The sequence below is a fragment of the Passer montanus genome, unplaced genomic scaffold (assembly GCF_014805655.1).
Source record: "Passer montanus isolate IOZ18808 unplaced genomic scaffold, ASM1480565v1 scaffold5, whole genome shotgun sequence".
Taxonomy (NCBI): domain Eukaryota; kingdom Metazoa; phylum Chordata; class Aves; order Passeriformes; family Passeridae; genus Passer; species Passer montanus.
The window spans coordinates 8,739,644-8,756,824 of record NW_024369929.1 but is presented as its reverse complement, the minus strand read 5'-3'; the positions used below and the strand labels follow the sequence as shown (position 1 = coordinate 8,756,824).

Genomic DNA, 17,181 nt, shown 5'->3' with positions numbered 1-17,181 from the left:
AGTGGGGAGAAACTGTGCAAAAAGGCCATGGTTTTTCCTAAATGCCAGAAATGAGGGTGCTAACCTGTGCATTTCTGTTGTTAAATAGCACCAGGGTAATGTGGGACTTGCTCTTCCATGGTGCTGGTGTCTGCACTTGCAGCCCTTGCTGCGTGCAGAGACCCAGAGCAGCTTTCCAGCATGAGCACAGATCTCCAGCTCGGCCCTGACAAGGTCTTCAATATTTCCTTGCTTCTTAATTTATTTCCCAAGCCAAAGTGCTGTCAAACCAGAACCCTCAACACTGAATGAGATTGGATACACTTATCATGCCCTTCTTGTCTTGCTGCCTTTTTTTTTTAAACCTGTTGTGTGTTGCGAGTAAGCATAGGTCCCAGGAGACTTCTTCAAACTTGCTTTGTGAAATGAAGCCTGATTATATACCCAGAATCAGCATGAGTATGTCCCATTAGCCTGGGCTTTTCCTTAGCTCTAAGGGCTGTGAGTGGGTTGCAAAGAAACATTCAGTAACTTTTGAAGCATAATTGAAGCCACATCAATATCTGGCAAAAAAAAGGATGTGAGCAGGCGTGACTTTCAGGCAGCACATGTTAAGATGCAGTGATTAGTAGTCAGATGCTTTTCAGTGACCAGCTTAATGGTTAATGTCTGTCTTGTAATGAGGGATCATTTTTATTTAAAGTTCAGCATTCAGATTCCCACGGTCATGCTGGTAAAACCACAGAACATTTTGATCAGTCTTTTCAACTCTATTTTTTAAAAGAATTAAGGAAGTGGCTCTGATAATGGATTAGGAAAGATCCATTTGTGAAGGAGAGAGTGACTGGAAAGCAAGACCAAGATCTTTTATGATGCCATAAGATTTAGTTTTTTGGACCATCTGCCTTCTTTTTCTAGAAAATGAAATTAAATAATGATTGAATGAAAGGATGGTATTTTAAAAAATTTCCACTGTAATTTCCTTCTACATTTCCAATCCTTTAATTATGATTTTCAAGCTTTGCATCTATGCAATACAGAAAGTTATTTCTTTGTTCTGCAGAATGAAATTGTGTGTACATTCCAACTGTTGGGAAAATAAAGCTTATTAAATGACTTGATATAATTACAGTACCTTAGAATAGGCTATTAAGGACAGTAGGATTAACGGGCAAAAGACAAGGGTATTATTTTCATGAAATATTGCTAAATTTCTTTTCAATAAAGTCTGATGTGTGTTAATTTGGGAGATAATCAAGGTGCATATTTTACAAACACATTTTGAAGTTGACCAGTGACAATTTGAAATTGTTTTTCACTGATTATTTCAGAAGTTAATTGTGCTTTGTTATATATTCTGTGACTATATATATTATTATAAATGTTGCTAGAAAAGCTTTAGGGGACACAGACTGTGACAAGCACAAATGCAGGGAAATGCTAAAAACATGAAAAATCACAGTTTTTTCTTCTTAGGAATTCTTTCAAGTCATTTTTAAGTCAGCACAGATCCCCGATTCGAGGGTGCACCTTTGATATGCACCAGGATGCAAGCTAACTCCTTCTAGTTTCCAGAAGCAAAAATGTGACTTGAGAGAGGTTCAGTTCAATATTTAGAATAGAGGGGGAACTCTACTCCCTTTGTAACAGCTGCTTTCATATATGTAAAACAAAATGTCCTCCTCTTGCTTGTTCCTGTTTTGGCATGTGCAGTCTTCTACACATACACAGGAAAGCAAAATAAACACATGTACCATATAGAAGAATGCTCTTACAGAAAGCTATGAAATGCAAAATTTGGTGTGGTCTATCTTTCTTGTCCAAGTACACAAATTAAATAGAAAAAAGTAGTTTTAAAGGTCAGTGATTTGTGGAACATGTCCAAAGGAAAGGGAATGAAAAAAATTTTGAAATCTCAATTAACTTATCATCATGACAGCTTTTTTCATTGTGCAGATTTCTGTTACTTCTTGCAGAAAAAGGAACTACTCCTTTGTAATTTTGTCTGAAGGGAATGTAAAAGATGCATTTATGGAATGCACTGCACCTTACTGAACCTAGCAGGGTTGCCTGTGGAAGGGCTTCAGTCCAGGCAAGTCACAGAATATTATGTATGCAGAGAGGCAGAAGACTCAAACTGCATTATTGTTTCATATCTTGTGGTAGAAATGAATCCACAGTCAACTACACCTTTTCTTCCCCAGACCCTTCCATAAGAAATTTATGGCTTTTTATTGTTATATGGAAGTATTTTAGCATCTAAGTGAAAATATATCCTCCATTAAAATGAAGCAATATTGCATAGGGTATTGATGTGTATTTTACGACTTTATGGGGAGCACAGAGCTTTTCTCAAGAACACAGGATTTTGCAACGGCTCCTTTAAAAGATTAAAGGCAAAGTGATTCAGAGATTTCAAGAGCCCTGTTGCCACTTGTTCTAATTCTTCAAATACAGGCAAACCTCACATCAAGTCACTGCAGTTTGGAGATGTGTATGTAAGGCAACTCCTGGACAAGCCAGATACTGAGATTTTAAAATCTCACTCCAAATCCATTACTGTGAAGCACCAGAGATCCAAATGTCACGAACATACTTGTTTACAGTAACCTTTTGTATGCAGTGTCCCCTTCTGCCCTGAGTCAGCCAGAGGCTGCAAGTCTAAAGAAATGCCCATTGCAAATCTCAGCGAAATTATCTTTCTGCCCTGTACTTTTGAGTTTGTATGTTTCTTCCATCCATCTTTCGTAGCAAGTTTTTGGACAATCAGGCTTCCTTGTATGTTTTCTGAAGTGCCAGTGTGGGAATGCCACGTTTCCTTTTTTCTTCAAATCTCCTCTTACTTTCCTATGGGTATTTTGAGGAGTGGAAGTCCCCATTTTTCATAAAACCTTAGGAGGGGGAACATTAATTTAAAAGCACAAAAATGCTGACATTTTACAGTTGCAAGATCTAATTCTTTTTCTTTATTTTTCTAGTGAAGATATTCTGCACATCAGTTTCTTTGCTTTCCCTCCCTCAATAAATATTCTGTTTATGCAGGAACTATTCTCGGTGCAGATCCAAGCAGTGCAGAATCCTGCAAAAGCTTTGCTCTGTAGCAAATCCCTCTGGAGCTTTAACTAGGACCTCCAAGTTGTCTGTTGCCTTCTCCAGCAGATGGGCACATACAGAAGAAATCATATATTCCAGGAAGCAAGTTTATATCACCCCATTGATTAGGGACATCTGAATACTAACTTGATTTGCATTATAGATGACCTTGGTAAGAGTAAATTAATGTACAAGCTGAACTGTGCAGCTGGTGTTCTGTGTGCTCTATTTTGCTTTCAAAATGTGATTGTTTAGATTTAGATTGTGTTTGAAGAGTTGGAGTACTTTTTGGTGAACTTTGTTACTGAGGTGCATTAGTGAACTCCTGTGTCTTTGACAGAATACAAATATTCCATGTGAATTCTGGGTGTGTAGGGTATGGCATCTGTGCAGAGCTGATGCACTGCTCATTAGAACTTGCTATATTGCAGTATGGAGTGCCAAAAAGCAAAACTGCAAGAGAGGGGGGTCTTTCATCTGTACAGCTTTGTTTTCAAACCTTCCTGAGAAAGTGGTATACATGAGGATCATAGCTTAGGTGAACACATAATTTATAACAATAATTTTTATAAAGGTGTTTCAGCCTAAATAAATCCACAGATGTGTTGCTATGTATATTGTTAAATGTTCTGCTTTCATATTACTGTAGTGTTTCTGCTGATCACTTTACTCTTCCAGGCAGAGGTAGCCTTGTATAACTCAGGCTTTGCCTGGATTACTTACATTGCACATTGATAGGTCTGTGTTGGTATGTTAATTCTGTCTTCATATGGATTTTATGGGGGTACTGTAGATGTATAATCTGCACACTCTGAATGGTGCTCATATATTACCTATCATGCTTTCCATTGATCTCCAGGCTATCCGGTGCACTCTCGTGAACTGTAGTTGTCAGTGTTTCAAACCTGGGAAAATAAATCAGCGACAATGTGACCAATGCCGCCATGGATGGGTAGCACATGGTAATATTTGTTTTTACAATCTATAGAAAACCATTTAGAATCCTCATAATTATTACATACTTGTTGTGTCACTCCTCAACCCCCACCCCAATATTAGTTGCATTTTATTTTCTCTTTCTCAGGACTCTAGTTTATTTACCTTTGTGATTTTTATTTTCAGCCCTGAGCAAACTAAGGATTCCAAACCTCTACCCATCAAGCCAAGTAGAAATAGTTCAATCCAATGTTGTCTTTGATATCAGTAGCCTCATGCTGTACGGAACCCAAGCCATTCCTGTGCGCCTTAAAATTCTGCTCGATCGGCTTTTCAGTGTTCTGAAGCAGGAAGAGGTGATACAGATTCTCCATGCTCTGGATTGGACACTGCAGGATTATATACGTGGATATGTGCTACAGGTATTTAGGGGGCTTTTAAAATAGAAATATGACAGTTAAGTGGTTTTCTATATTAATCTTCTCAGTGTTTCACAATGTGTTAAGAGTGTGGGGCATCTGAAAGGCAGTAATAGACCTGTACAAGCTTAATGCCAGAAAACAAAGGGTGGATATCTGGTGATTGGTTTCTTTTTTAGCTGGACTTAATTGAAATCTTTCTACTTGCTCAAATCTAACAACACAGGTAAGCAAAAATAAAAATCTAAAGTTACTGTAATGTATCAAAGTAAAGGCTTTAGAACTTGTTCAAGTATTATTTAAACAGTGAGTTTGCTTTTATACAGCAGAATAATACATCAAGAAATAAACTTACCATTATTTAAAACACCAGGGACAATATTAATCTCTGGTAGTGCTATCGACCTTACTGGAGCTGCAGCCAGAGTGTGTTTGGCCCTATGTGCTTATAGTGATGTTAGTCCTTGCTGCTGTGGAAGTTACTTTTTATGTAAAGTAACATTATGATCTTACATTATGACATGAATCAATATTTAATGGTCTTGATAATCTTGCTTTTTAGTGTTAGGATTAAAAATATGGAATCAATTACCTTGAACCTCTATCACATGAAAAATTTATAATGTTACGTTCTTCATCATCTTAGAAACTCTTACATGCACTGTGAAAAATCTCAGTAGGCCATCAAATACATGTTCTGTGATAAAATATTTATTGTAGTTATTGGGAAAAGTTAGGCATAGCTAGAGTTTGAAAGAACTCCAACACTAGTGTAATTACAGCTGTGCTCTGTGAAAACTGGCAATAGATCAATATAGGTTCATTTGTTCTCTGATCTTAGTTGCTTGGAAGATTATTAAACTTGCAATGAAAGAATACTTGACTTAAATGAGGAGCTAAATCTTGGTCTGATTGCTCCATCTCTCCTGTCTGTGCTTACAGGATACTATCTGTTGTTCAAATAACGTGTCTTAATTTTTGTGGAAAAAAAATTATTGGAAAGTATTACTGTCAATTCAGGGAGAAATAATATCACCAATGTGATAAAATTTGGAAGAAATTATCACAGAATTCACATTAATCTTATTAAATTGAATGTTTTTAATTTTTTGCTAAAGAATAAATTTTAGTCCCTGAAAAAAATGAGAGATTTGAGGGGAAGTGGGTTTCTTTTTTTGTCCGAACTAATGTCTAACTCATCTAAATATTTTTGGCTTTAGGATGCTTCAGGAAAGGTGCTGGATCATTGGAGCATAATGACCACTGAAGAAGAACTGGCTACTTTGCAGCAGTTCCTTCGCTTTGGAGAAACAAAGTCCATTGTAGAGTTAATGGCAATTCAAGAGAAAGAAGGGCAGTCGATCATAATACCACCACCAACTGCCAATTTGGATATTAGGGCATTCATTGAGAGCTGCAACCCACACAGTCCTAATTTTTCTGCTTCCTTGGACAAAATGAGTCCCACCAACATTCATCCCTTTGAGAATATTGTAAATAACATGGCTTTCATGCTGCCGTTTCAGTTTTTCAGTCCAGTGCCTCCACCTTTGATAGGTTCACCACCAGAAAGACATTTGATTGAGCAAGGTCAAGACCATAGCAACGAAACCAAACAAGATCTTCAGATACCATTTTCTGAAAGCAGTTTCTTAACTTCTAGTTCTGCACCATTTCAAGTTGAAAATGAGAGGAGCATAAATGGTCCAGATATCGCAAAAACAGAAGATGATGCCCTTTTAAGTGATTCCAGTTCACATAACACAGCAGCCAAGCTTGAAATGACAGCACTATCTCCAGAAAACAAAATGAAATCTGAAAAAAATGCTGGGCCAAGGAAAGGGCGTGTCTTCTGCACTGCATGCGAAAAAACATTTTATGATAAAGGTACTTTGAAAATACATTACAATGCTGTTCATCTGAAGATAAAGCACAAATGCACCATTGAGGGCTGCAATATGGTGTTTAGCTCTTTGCGTAGTCGAAATCGTCATAGTGCAAATCCTAACCCCAGACTCCATATGCCAATGAACAGAAATAACAGGGATAAAGATCTAAGAAATGGTTTGACCATTGCTGGACCTGGAGACAGTAAAAGGACAGAATTCACAATTTTAACTCCGGATAGCAGAACTATTTCCAGCTATGCCAGCTCTTGTACAGATTCAAAAGGCCAGGCTGGATTTTCCAGTATTGGACATAACGGTGTCCTCTTTCCAAACCTGAAGACAGTACAGCCTGTTCTTCCTTTTTACCGTAGTCCAGTCACACCAGCTGAGCTTGCCAATACTCCAGGTACTCTTCCTTCTCTGCCTCTTGTTTCCTCCTCAATACCAGAGCAGCTTGTTTCCAATGAATTGCCATTTGACATGCTCCCCAAGAAGAAGTCTCGGAAGTCCAGTATGCCCATCAAGATAGAGAAAGAAGCTGTTGAGACACCCAATGAAAGTAGCGATGTTGCCAGTTCTGAAGATGATTCACGCCTGCAGGGGGCAAGCGATGGAGAGCTTGAGACCTGTGAGCATAAGATAGAGAAGCGGGTGACCGACAGGGTGGAAAAGCACCCCCATTCAGGTAATTCATGGAAATCTCTCTCTGGGGTAGAGGGCCCAAAGTATTTTGAATCTGTCTTTGCACCAAATAACAAATACATCGAGGATATCTCTGAGAATGAATTGCAACACTGTGAGAAAGAGGTTAAACCAGAAGAAAACCAACCATTAAAAATAGTTTCCCATGAGATTATATATGAAGATCCAAAACACCACCTCAGTGATGTTATAAAACCAATGACTGAACCCCCCATGTATATTAAAGAGCAGTCAAAACACAGGATTCCTAAAAATGACTGCCCTGAATTGCAACACCACTTGCTGACCGGGGGCTTTTTCAGCACTTTGTCAAACAGGGGTGCTGCCATTCCTTGTTTTGAAGACTCTAAAGATATGGATCATGTCAGTCAACATGCACTAGGGATTCAGAAGGAAGAAAGCCGCTTTCATTGTGACATCTGTAAGAAGACTTTTAAAAACCCTTACAGTGTAAAAATGCATTTCAAAAATGTGCATCTCAAAGAAATGCATATTTGCACAGTTGAGGGCTGTAATGCTGCTTTCCCTTCTCGTAGAAGTCGAGACAGGTAAGAAAATTATAAACAAAATTGTATTTATTTTACCATCACAATGGAGCCTAATTTGAAATTAAAATGAGTGTTTGAGGAATGGAGCCTACAAATATTTTCTGTGTATCCTCGTATAACAGGTATGATAACTTATCAGAACGTTCTTGAAATGAAAATCCATTGAAAGAAACATTTCCTTTCCACAAGACTACAAGGTATTAAATAAAGCCATGAAAATTTCATAACTGATAAAGACTGCAGTAGTTGAAAGAATACTTTAGTACATAAAGGGAAAGCCATAAGGGAATGAATTCAGCAATTTTCCAGTAGATGCATGTGTGGACTTACATGTTTAATATGTACTTTCATGTATATTTTAATGTATACAGTGTTTTTAAAGAAAAAGCAGTGAGGTCAGTTTAGGAAATCTTCGCTTGTCCTTTCTTTGCTCAAGGATTTGGAACAGACTGGTGAGAAAAATCCCATAAGAAAAGCAAGATTACTCTTTGTGAGCCCAAAAGTAACCTTATGCAGTGATAGTCAAACTAACACTATCTGGTGTTTATCCACAATATCACATTCTGTGAGATTAAATACTAATTTCTAAACAAAAGCATGAGCTTGATTCAGTTTAGTGTTCATTTCAGTACTATATTGCTGTAATTCATTTTATTTCAGCCTATTATGCACGTAAACTGAGCAACAAGTGCTGAAGCTTTGTCATTGACCATCAGTAATGTATCTGAAGCGGTCAGCAATAGGTAACAAACCTATTCCAGTGCAACGAAGTGTTACAAGTTTTCCAAGTGTGTAGCAGTGTCAGCGCAGCTTTTGGCTGCAGGAAGCATGCCTGGATAGCAGTTCAGAGTGACACGAGGTTTAGATTGTCTGTAATCTGCTAGGAGTGCTGGAGCCAGCTGATGCAATCCAGAGAGGATGAGCCGGTCTCTGAGGACTGGCCGCTGCATCTGAGATGCACAGATTCATCTGCTGCTGGCAGGGCTTCATACCCTGCTGCCTGCATCTTTCCAGATGTGAATTCCTCTCCACTGTAATTGCGATATGGGCCACAGGAAAGAAGGCCAGCAGTAAGATTTGCATTCACATGCCACAAATTCCTTCCCACACCAATATGTTGAGATAAGTTTTCAAATAGGTGCTTTTGGAAAATGGGTTTAAAAAAAAAGACAAGCAAGCTCAGGAGTAATTTCAAGAGCTTTGTACAAAACAATAGTTATTTGTCACAACTTTGCAGAAGTTTCTAGACTTTAACATAGAGTAGTGTGACTGCAAGTGCTAAATATTTCTGTGCCTTTTTGAACAATTCATGGTTCTGTTTAAACCATGATGGCAAGGAGAAAGACAATTTTTTTGCCAGTATTGCAATAAGCTCAGCCTTCTAGACAGAGCCTGTAAGTTCCCAGTGAGCTGATTAATAATATTCAGTGAGGAACAGTGATTCTGTATGTTTTGGTGGTTTTAAACTGAACCCAGAGGTGCCCATTTGAAAACTGCAAGTTGCATATATTTCAGTTTTCCTTTTTCAAGGAAACTGCTGTCAAGAAAAGGCTCTGTACTGATGTGTACAGCTGCATCCTGGACATGGTTAGAGTACATGGAATCATCAACATTTTTTTGCAAACTCAGGTGTCAGTCCTTTTCTGCTTTGTCTATTGGGACAGAATCTTGTTTCTTACCCACCTCAGTCCATTCTCTGACCTCAGTTCAGTTTACAGGTTTTTAGTCTGCCTCCACCTCTTTTAGGCTTAGCACTAGATCTAGCAGAGCAACTACCCTCAATGCTAGTGAGAATCTGAAACATTGATTGCTGCAGAGTTATTGCATAGAATCTGATATATGCCAGGGCAAGCAAGTTCAGAAACCCAGTCGCATGTGTAAATTGTCAGTGTGTACTCTGTGTGGTAGTTGGTCAAATCTGAAGTATACAATTCATGCATGCTACTAAATATTGATTTTCCATTTTTTTGTTTATAGTCATTATGAAACAGCTGCTAAGTGAGGTGAAACACTTTCTTGCTAAGCTTGTCTTTGTTCTTCTAGACATAGTTCAAACCTAAATCTTCATCATAAACTTCTGACTAAAGATACACTGGAATTCAACAACCATTTCAATGCAACATACCTCTTGAAAGACATGGCTAAGGAGTTTTGCCAAGACGTCTCTTTAAAACAACACGTTGGACGTACTTCTGTAATCTTCAAAGGAATGAACAGAACAGGCAGCTACATTTTTCCAATGAGCAAAATTGCAGAACCCTGTTCTGAGAGTTATGGATATGATCCATTAAATGATGGAGCTGTTCTGGATCTAAGCACTACTTCCAGCGTTAAATCTGAGAGCAGTGCTCATTCTTCTTGGGATTCTGATGGAGGAAGTGAGATATGCACCATGCCCTTGGAGGATAGTGATGAAAGCTGTGAAGGACCCAGCCTAATGCCCAATGATGAACTCTACCAAGACTGTTCTCTAATTGAGAAAGCTAATCAAAACTTTATAAACTTACCTTCCAGTTTGCCAATAACTTGTCATATATGTCAAAAAACATACAGTAATAAAGGAACTTTCAGGGCTCATTACAAAACTGTGCATCTCCGCCAGCTCCACAAATGCAAAATCCCAGGTTGCAACACAATGTTTTCATCTGTTCGCAGTCGGAACAGGCACAGTCAAAACCCCAATCTGCACAAAAGTCTGGCTGGGTCACCAACTAGCTTACAGTAAGATCAGACTGATCTTAATTTATTTCTGCTAAGAATTAATCATTTCAATTAAGGAATGTGTTAACATTAGTTTTATTTAAGCTCATTTGACTTCTAGCTCACTCAACAGCCACAGTCAAATTCTTTTCTCCTGTGTGTGCTCTCCAGCAGTTTCAGTTAGCAAAGCTTGGTGCTGTAGTTTGTGTGCAATTGTTTGATGTTGAACAGCTAAAACTTCTGTAAGGAAAAGAAGACATCTTAAAAATGGGAGAAATAGGGAGACATTAATTAAAGTGTTTCTGTTACCTGTGAAGTATTACTTGCCACAATAGGAGCTTCAAATGAGAACCACCATTGCTTGTGTTTACATGTTAAATGGGTTATTGTGTTGTGTAAGAAATGAGTAATGATTGGGGTGAGTTTCCTCTGGTTGGGTTGAGAATTTTGAGGCTACCATTTCATTCCTGAGACCTTAGTCTGAAGCTGACTTGCAGTGTTAGTGGAACAGAATATACGTACTTAACTATAGCCCAAAATCCAAAGGAGAAAATACAAATTTGGGAAAACTGCATAAAGTCCAAATCTTCTGAAAAACCTGTAGTCCTTACTCTTTAAGTTTGCATTTCACTTCAGTAAAGATTACAGTATTTTGGATTTCTTAGAATTTAATACCATTTGCTTTGCAGAAAACGGGGCTACTTAACTTGTTGGCAGAATAGCCTGAATAAATCTGAGACGTTCTGATAAATTGTAGTGGTAGAAAGAATTAATAGGTTAAGCTAAAATTTCTAAACTATAGCAAATGCATCCATAAAAAAAGGGGGAAAATAAGCCCTTTAATTTAAAATGCACTTTTTGAGTTCTACTTTCAGAAAGAGAAGTTTTATTAAAAATAGGAGGGAAAAAGAAAGGAAAAAATCCCCAACCAAATATCCAAACTGCTTGGGAGTTTGAGGGTGCAGTTCTAAGCCTCTGAGAGAAAGTGATAAAATGGATGCAGCAGATAGATGGATCATTTATGATGCAGCAGTTATTTTCTCTTACCAGTGGGGGATAACATCTGTTGATCTTTATAACAATAGAAGAATGCTTATTCCAATTCACACCTCTTTTTCTTAGAAGAACTTTGTTCAATATCTGTTAAAATGTTTCATATCTTTGACGTTGCCCCTGTAATTAACAGTATTCTGCATTACGTTCTATGCACTTAAGAAGACTGGCCTTGCATTGTATTTAAAAACACTTTAATATTTAATTTGTAATCACATCATACAAATGCTGTGTGTGTACTTGTGGTGTGTCCTTTTTCAATCATTTGCCAAGAGGAAAAGAAATAAGAAAGCAAGTTTTACAGTACCTTTTTTACTTTATTTCACCAGTGGAAATCTGTTGATCAATTCTAGTATGCAAGCATGACATTGACAGCACAATCTGTACATATTATACCAAAGTGCTTACAGTATTTGTGGTTTCTAGAACTAGCCTAGTTTTCCAGTATAACTGGATCTTAGTCTCTATTCATTTTTGTGACTGAGTAAAAATAGACTGAAATTCAGGATTTCATATGTATGTAGAAAGAATAGTACAATGCTATTGCCATATGTCTTGATGTTTAACTTATTCTAAAAACTATGGTATTGTAACCATTTCATATTGTATAAAAGAAACAAATGTGGACTGATTATTTCACCAATTCTTTTGAAAACTGGTTGTGTGTGAGTATGGGTTATGCAAGGAAAAAACATGACACAGTTGTAAATGTTTGTGCTCACTAGAAATGGTTTCCATGCGTTGTGTAAAGTAATCTTCTATTTTTTTAATTTACTGTAGGTTTATGTGATATTTAAAATAATCCATTTGTGCTTGAAGCCGTCAGGAAAAAATATTAGCCTGCGGAAAGTTGTGCCATTGCTTTGAGGTTTTGTGTTCTGGGGGAATTCGGTGTCTTGGTTTTTGGGGGGGACTAGAGTGGTGTTTGTTTTGTTGAGGTTTTTCATTGTTGTTTTCTTTGGATTTTTAGTAGAAACTCCTATCAGTGGGGGTCATAGTTTGAAAGCTAAGGGCACAATCACAGGAGACACAATTGCTCCCAGCCTTTTGATAGTACAAATCAATTATTTGTTATCCAGCTATTTCAAGCTCTTTTTTTTTATACATATATATACATATATATATAAACCTCTTTGTTTAATCATTAACTGGTTTTTTGAAACAAAATGTGATGTAAACAAATGTAATGCCCATTTATTTAGTTTTCACTGTGTCAAAAAAAAAAAAAAAGAAACACATTTGTATACCCTAATAATTTTGTATGTGTTAATAAAAACCAATAATAATGCCTCTGGTTGATTCAGAAAAGTAGGCTTTTTTGCTTGAAAATACTTCTATCCTTTATTTTTATTTTTTTAAAAGAACAATTTCTGAGAACACATTCTGTCTGTAGAGAGCACTGGTTTGACAATGGTACTAACTTATTCCATAATAAGGAAGTGTCATTATATTAATGAGCCATTAGAAGTAATGTAATAAATGTTGTCAGATATTTTATTGATTTTTTTTTTCTTTGAGCAGTAGGCAAGGGTAGAGGTTCGTTTAAAAGCTGCCAGCTAAACAGAAGGTAAATATCTCATCATTGAGAACTACACTGAAAGATATTTTGTGCCCTCTTTATCCTGTATACTTTGGAAGTGTTTGGTGGGGGGTTTTTGTTATTGCTCAAAAATCTGGACAGCATGGGAGATCTCTCAGAATAGGCTAACCCTTAGTACCCCCAGAGCAGCATATGTATCTCATGAAGTGTTTGTGTAGCTCCCTCCTCCTAATGACCACAATGTGGCTGGACCAAGCCTTGACATCTCCTGTTAGTTTTAAATATGTGTGATGCTTATAGCAGCCCGTATCACATATTCACCACAGATGTTGAAGGAAGTAACCTCACTTCAGAATAGTAGTACCATTATTTTTGGAGCTTTTCAGAGTCAGTCTGGAGAGCTGAAGCAGCTTCCCCTGGCTGGGGCTCAGTTCCAGAGATGTTCATATCTGCAGTCTGTGAGTATGTGCAGTTGGGGGCTCAAATCTTTGCCTGAGATTTAAACTGGGCCTGAGCTTGCCCACCCTTGCTATTTGACTATGTTGCTCCTTTTTTTATTTTTATCTTTTTCTCTTCTCCCTTAGAAAACAAGAACCTCAGAAACTAGATCCCGTCGTCTTTCTGTGGCTCCAGAGGAGAAGGCACGGGTGCACACTGGGGGGTAGCCACTCCGAGCATCCAGTTTCAGAACACAGGTATTCTGAATAGTTTGTGGTAGCAAATCTGTGTCCCTCTGGAACAATGAGTGTCCTGGTACTTACAGGAGTAAGTGCAGTAATCTATTTTGAATTGAGTGTAAGGGATCTGTTTTTATAGCCCCAGTTTTCTAAGTACTTTAAAAAGAACTGTGGCAAAACCAGAGGCTGTTGTTTCTAGTAAATCTTTACTGAAGTTATACACTGCAAAACCCAGAAAAGTGGAGAAACAAGTTCTGAAAATACCTGTCTGATGCCCTGCATTGAATAGGGAAGCCTAAAAAACAGCTAAACTACTTGGACTTAATCCAGGGATTTTTAAGTAGAGTGCCAGGTCCTCCTTGAAAAGGGTTCACGAGCAATTTCTGATTCATCAGCAAGCATAGATTTAAGAAAAGCAGCTAAACTAAAAACACCTTTCGAGTTTGAGATACAGCCCATAAGGATTCCATTCAGCCTGCATGTGAGCATTCATTTCCAAGCTGAAATGAGAGTTTGAACTGGGAAGGAGACAACAGTGCAATAAGAGGAGGAAGGTTGGATCAAAGGTTTTGTTCAGAGCAGCATTTACTGGCAGTCCCCAGCTTTGAGGGAAGGGCAAGACATGGTTTGAAGTAGAATTAAATATGCATAGCATGATCGAGTCAGCTTTGAATGACTTGGAAAACTTTTGGAAAACTCTTGAACTGATTGCTGGCTAGAGAAATTTCCACATAACCTCAGCAAGCATGTTTCTGAAGGTAGACTGCCTTTTAATTTCCCCTTGCCTTCACCCCTCACCCTCTGGTTCCCCTTGCCTTTTGGCAGCCCTTGGATGATGTGAGGTTGCTAACTTGGAAATGTACTGTTGAAACATCACCCTGTTAAGCTGTGGCCCTGTCAGCTCAGTTCCCTGTGAGCACCCTCCAGCTTTTATGTGTGGTCTGTAAAGAAGCAAAGGAAAGGTAACACCGTGAAGTGACAGTCCCTCTCTGGTGAGCACTTCATCTAATTCTGCGCTGGTTTAAAGCTTCAAGGGAGCATTTGTAGCCTTTTATATTGTGTCTCTGTAGCTCCTACCCTAAACTGGTAAAGCTTACTGTGAATTACTATCCATTATTGCCTGCAGATGCTTGTGTTTAATAAGCAGAGATGTTGCTTTAACTGCTGAGTGCAGCACTGAAAGGGTTTGTCAAACTTGTGCTTGCCAAAGTCTCTAGCAAGACTCTTCATAATTTGGACTGTGAGGAGCACCATATATCAGCATCATTCTACTTTTTTAATTTTTTTTTCTTTTAATAACTTAAGGCCAAACTTAAGGCCAATCCAAACATGTCTTAAGTGTGAGCTGATTCTTTGCTCCAGGCTTTTAAATCTTTGGTCATTATTCTTTTTGTTCTGTAGTTTCTGCTCATTCAGTGTAGGGATTTCCAAAATGTGTTATTTTTATAATATTGCTGCTATTGTTAACCTCTGTATCTGCCACTCTTTAGAAGCTTGCAAATTTAGGTAGAGGCATTCATTGATGACTGTATGCTCTGCCAGTATTTTCAAGTCTGAGAAACTATCAGGACTGTGGAATTAGTTACCACTTTTTGGAAAAGCATGTTGACGGCTGCTTGAAAAAAGGTCCTAGATAGACATAGGATGTGCTAGAGAAAAAGCTCAAGTCTTCCCTGTCATACAATGATATGAGAGAGAGAACTCTCATATCATCGTACTTTTTGAAGCTGCTTTGCCCTTTTTCAGTCTTCGAGTAAGACTGTAAGTTCCTAAGGTGTGTGGAACATTTCCTATTCACTCTCTCTCTGTACATATCCTAGCCCAGACCAGTGTTTCTCAAGACTAGAAGCCCACTCTGCCCTTCTCACTGAAGCCTAAAGCCAGTGAGGTGACTATCAAGGATGAACTGAATTATCCTGCATTGTTCTCACCTCCTCTTTGTATCCCTTCAAATTTAGAAACAGATAGTCCTAACATTTGTTCACTGACAACAATAAACTGCAATGGCTTCCTGAGTTTTTAAAAAATAGGATTCCGTAGTTGTAAGTAATATGTTGCTGTTAAGGTATGTTCTGAGCAACTTGCACTGCAGTAAAACTGAGCAGATTAAAAGATTTCAACCTGAGTTCTCATTTTAATTCCAAAATTATAATTTTTAACTATAGTCATTATACAAGCTGTTTTCTAGGAAAATACCTTATTTGAATCTGCTGATTTATAAGAATGACAATATGTATATGCGCTTCATGCATAGGTGATTTATGCACACATATATATCAATACATAGTAAAATTGCATATACATAGGGCTGCATATTCAGCAGTTAAACCTAATTTTGTTCTCATTTATGGTAATGTAAGTTGGGAGTAGTTTCAATGAATTTAGTAGAACAAGGCTTATAATATTGGAATCATGTCTCAACAAGGATCATTAGTTATATGTGTGAGTAAATAGGCCCATGTTGGCTGCTTACAATGCTTTGTAACTGCTAACATACTAAAACAGGTCAAAATATTACACTATGAAGGAAAAAACAAGTTTTTACTCATTTCTACACCCCCGGCTCCACAATAAATGATTAGTTTGCAGGCAATATTTCTACATGACCAATGTAACAACTGTACTAGTGTTATCTTTGCTGGTAAGAGAGCATGAAACAGATCCTGCCTAGATATGAAACACTGACTCTGAGTGTGCTTGGCCAGTTTAGTCAAGTTCAAAATATGGACAGATATGCCTTATGACATTCCGACAGTCTCCAGCCAAAAATTCTCAAAGAGAACAAAATGTGTGAGTGTATGGAGTATAGAGATGTGGAAGAACCAGGAGCAGCCAGAGTGACTTCAGAGGAGACGCTAGGAAAACAACATAACTTACTGGAGAGGAGACATGTTATTGCTGCTCTGGGAAGCCAACATCTGCACCTCTGTGTGGGATGATATAAACCTTACGTTGGATTCCTGAGCACAGAGAGGCCATGTGCAAGTGAGAGGTACACACAGCCTTCTCAGGGAGAGTGCCCCAAGCCAGCAACTTGCCTAAAGCTATTCTATGCAAAGTTATGCAAGGCTTGGTAATGATATCTACAAAAATGGGGGCTTTTCTCCCTTCAGAAAGGGCTGTGTGCAGAGCTTCCACTTTTTGCAATGGCCTGTAGATTGTAAGCCCCTTTGCCTTCCTCATCATATCCAGGAAAAACTCCTATTTAGCTTTCCCAGCACTCTGCCTCCCTCTGCTTTAGCACAAAATACCTTCACCCTCTGACTACAAAGGGCAGTGTAGCTAGAGCTTCTGCTGTGCCCATCCTTATCCTTCAGCCGTTTCATCTCCGTCCTTTCCAGGGGAGGTGAGGGGTGGTGCACCTAGGATTACTCACTTCTGTGGAGTTTGATTAAAATCTCCAGTCTCTGTGTGTGTGTTTCTCCATTTTACCTTGCACAAACAAGAATGAAGAAGGGCAGTATCAGAGCAGGAAACTGGGGCACTGTAATTTAGAGAGCAGCCACAGGGTGGTTCCAAAGGGGGAAGGAGTGTTTGGAGCACTGTTACTATTGTGGGTGGCATTTGTGCACTTTTTTGGTTACCACCATCCACAGAGAGAGCATCTTTGATGAAGAGCTCCTTCTTGAATATTATTTGTGGTAG

The 17,181-nt window shown here is 38.3% G+C and overlaps 1 protein-coding gene across 1 annotated transcript in view; it reads left to right on the top strand.

The window, feature by feature from the left end:
- BNC1 (basonuclin 1) overlaps positions 1 to 12,213 on the top strand; it is a 74,013-nt gene extending 61,800 nt beyond the window's left edge. The window contains exons 2-5 of the mRNA XM_039722816.1: positions 3,932 to 4,034; positions 4,195 to 4,430; positions 5,648 to 7,566; positions 9,610 to 12,213. Coding sequence (XP_039578750.1) covers positions 3,932 to 4,034; positions 4,195 to 4,430; positions 5,648 to 7,566; positions 9,610 to 10,291 — 2,940 coding nt within the window. The 3' untranslated portion in view covers positions 10,292 to 12,213. The remainder of the gene's footprint in view (positions 1 to 3,931; positions 4,035 to 4,194; positions 4,431 to 5,647; positions 7,567 to 9,609) is intronic.
- Positions 12,214 to 17,181: the final 4,968 nt, after the last annotated feature.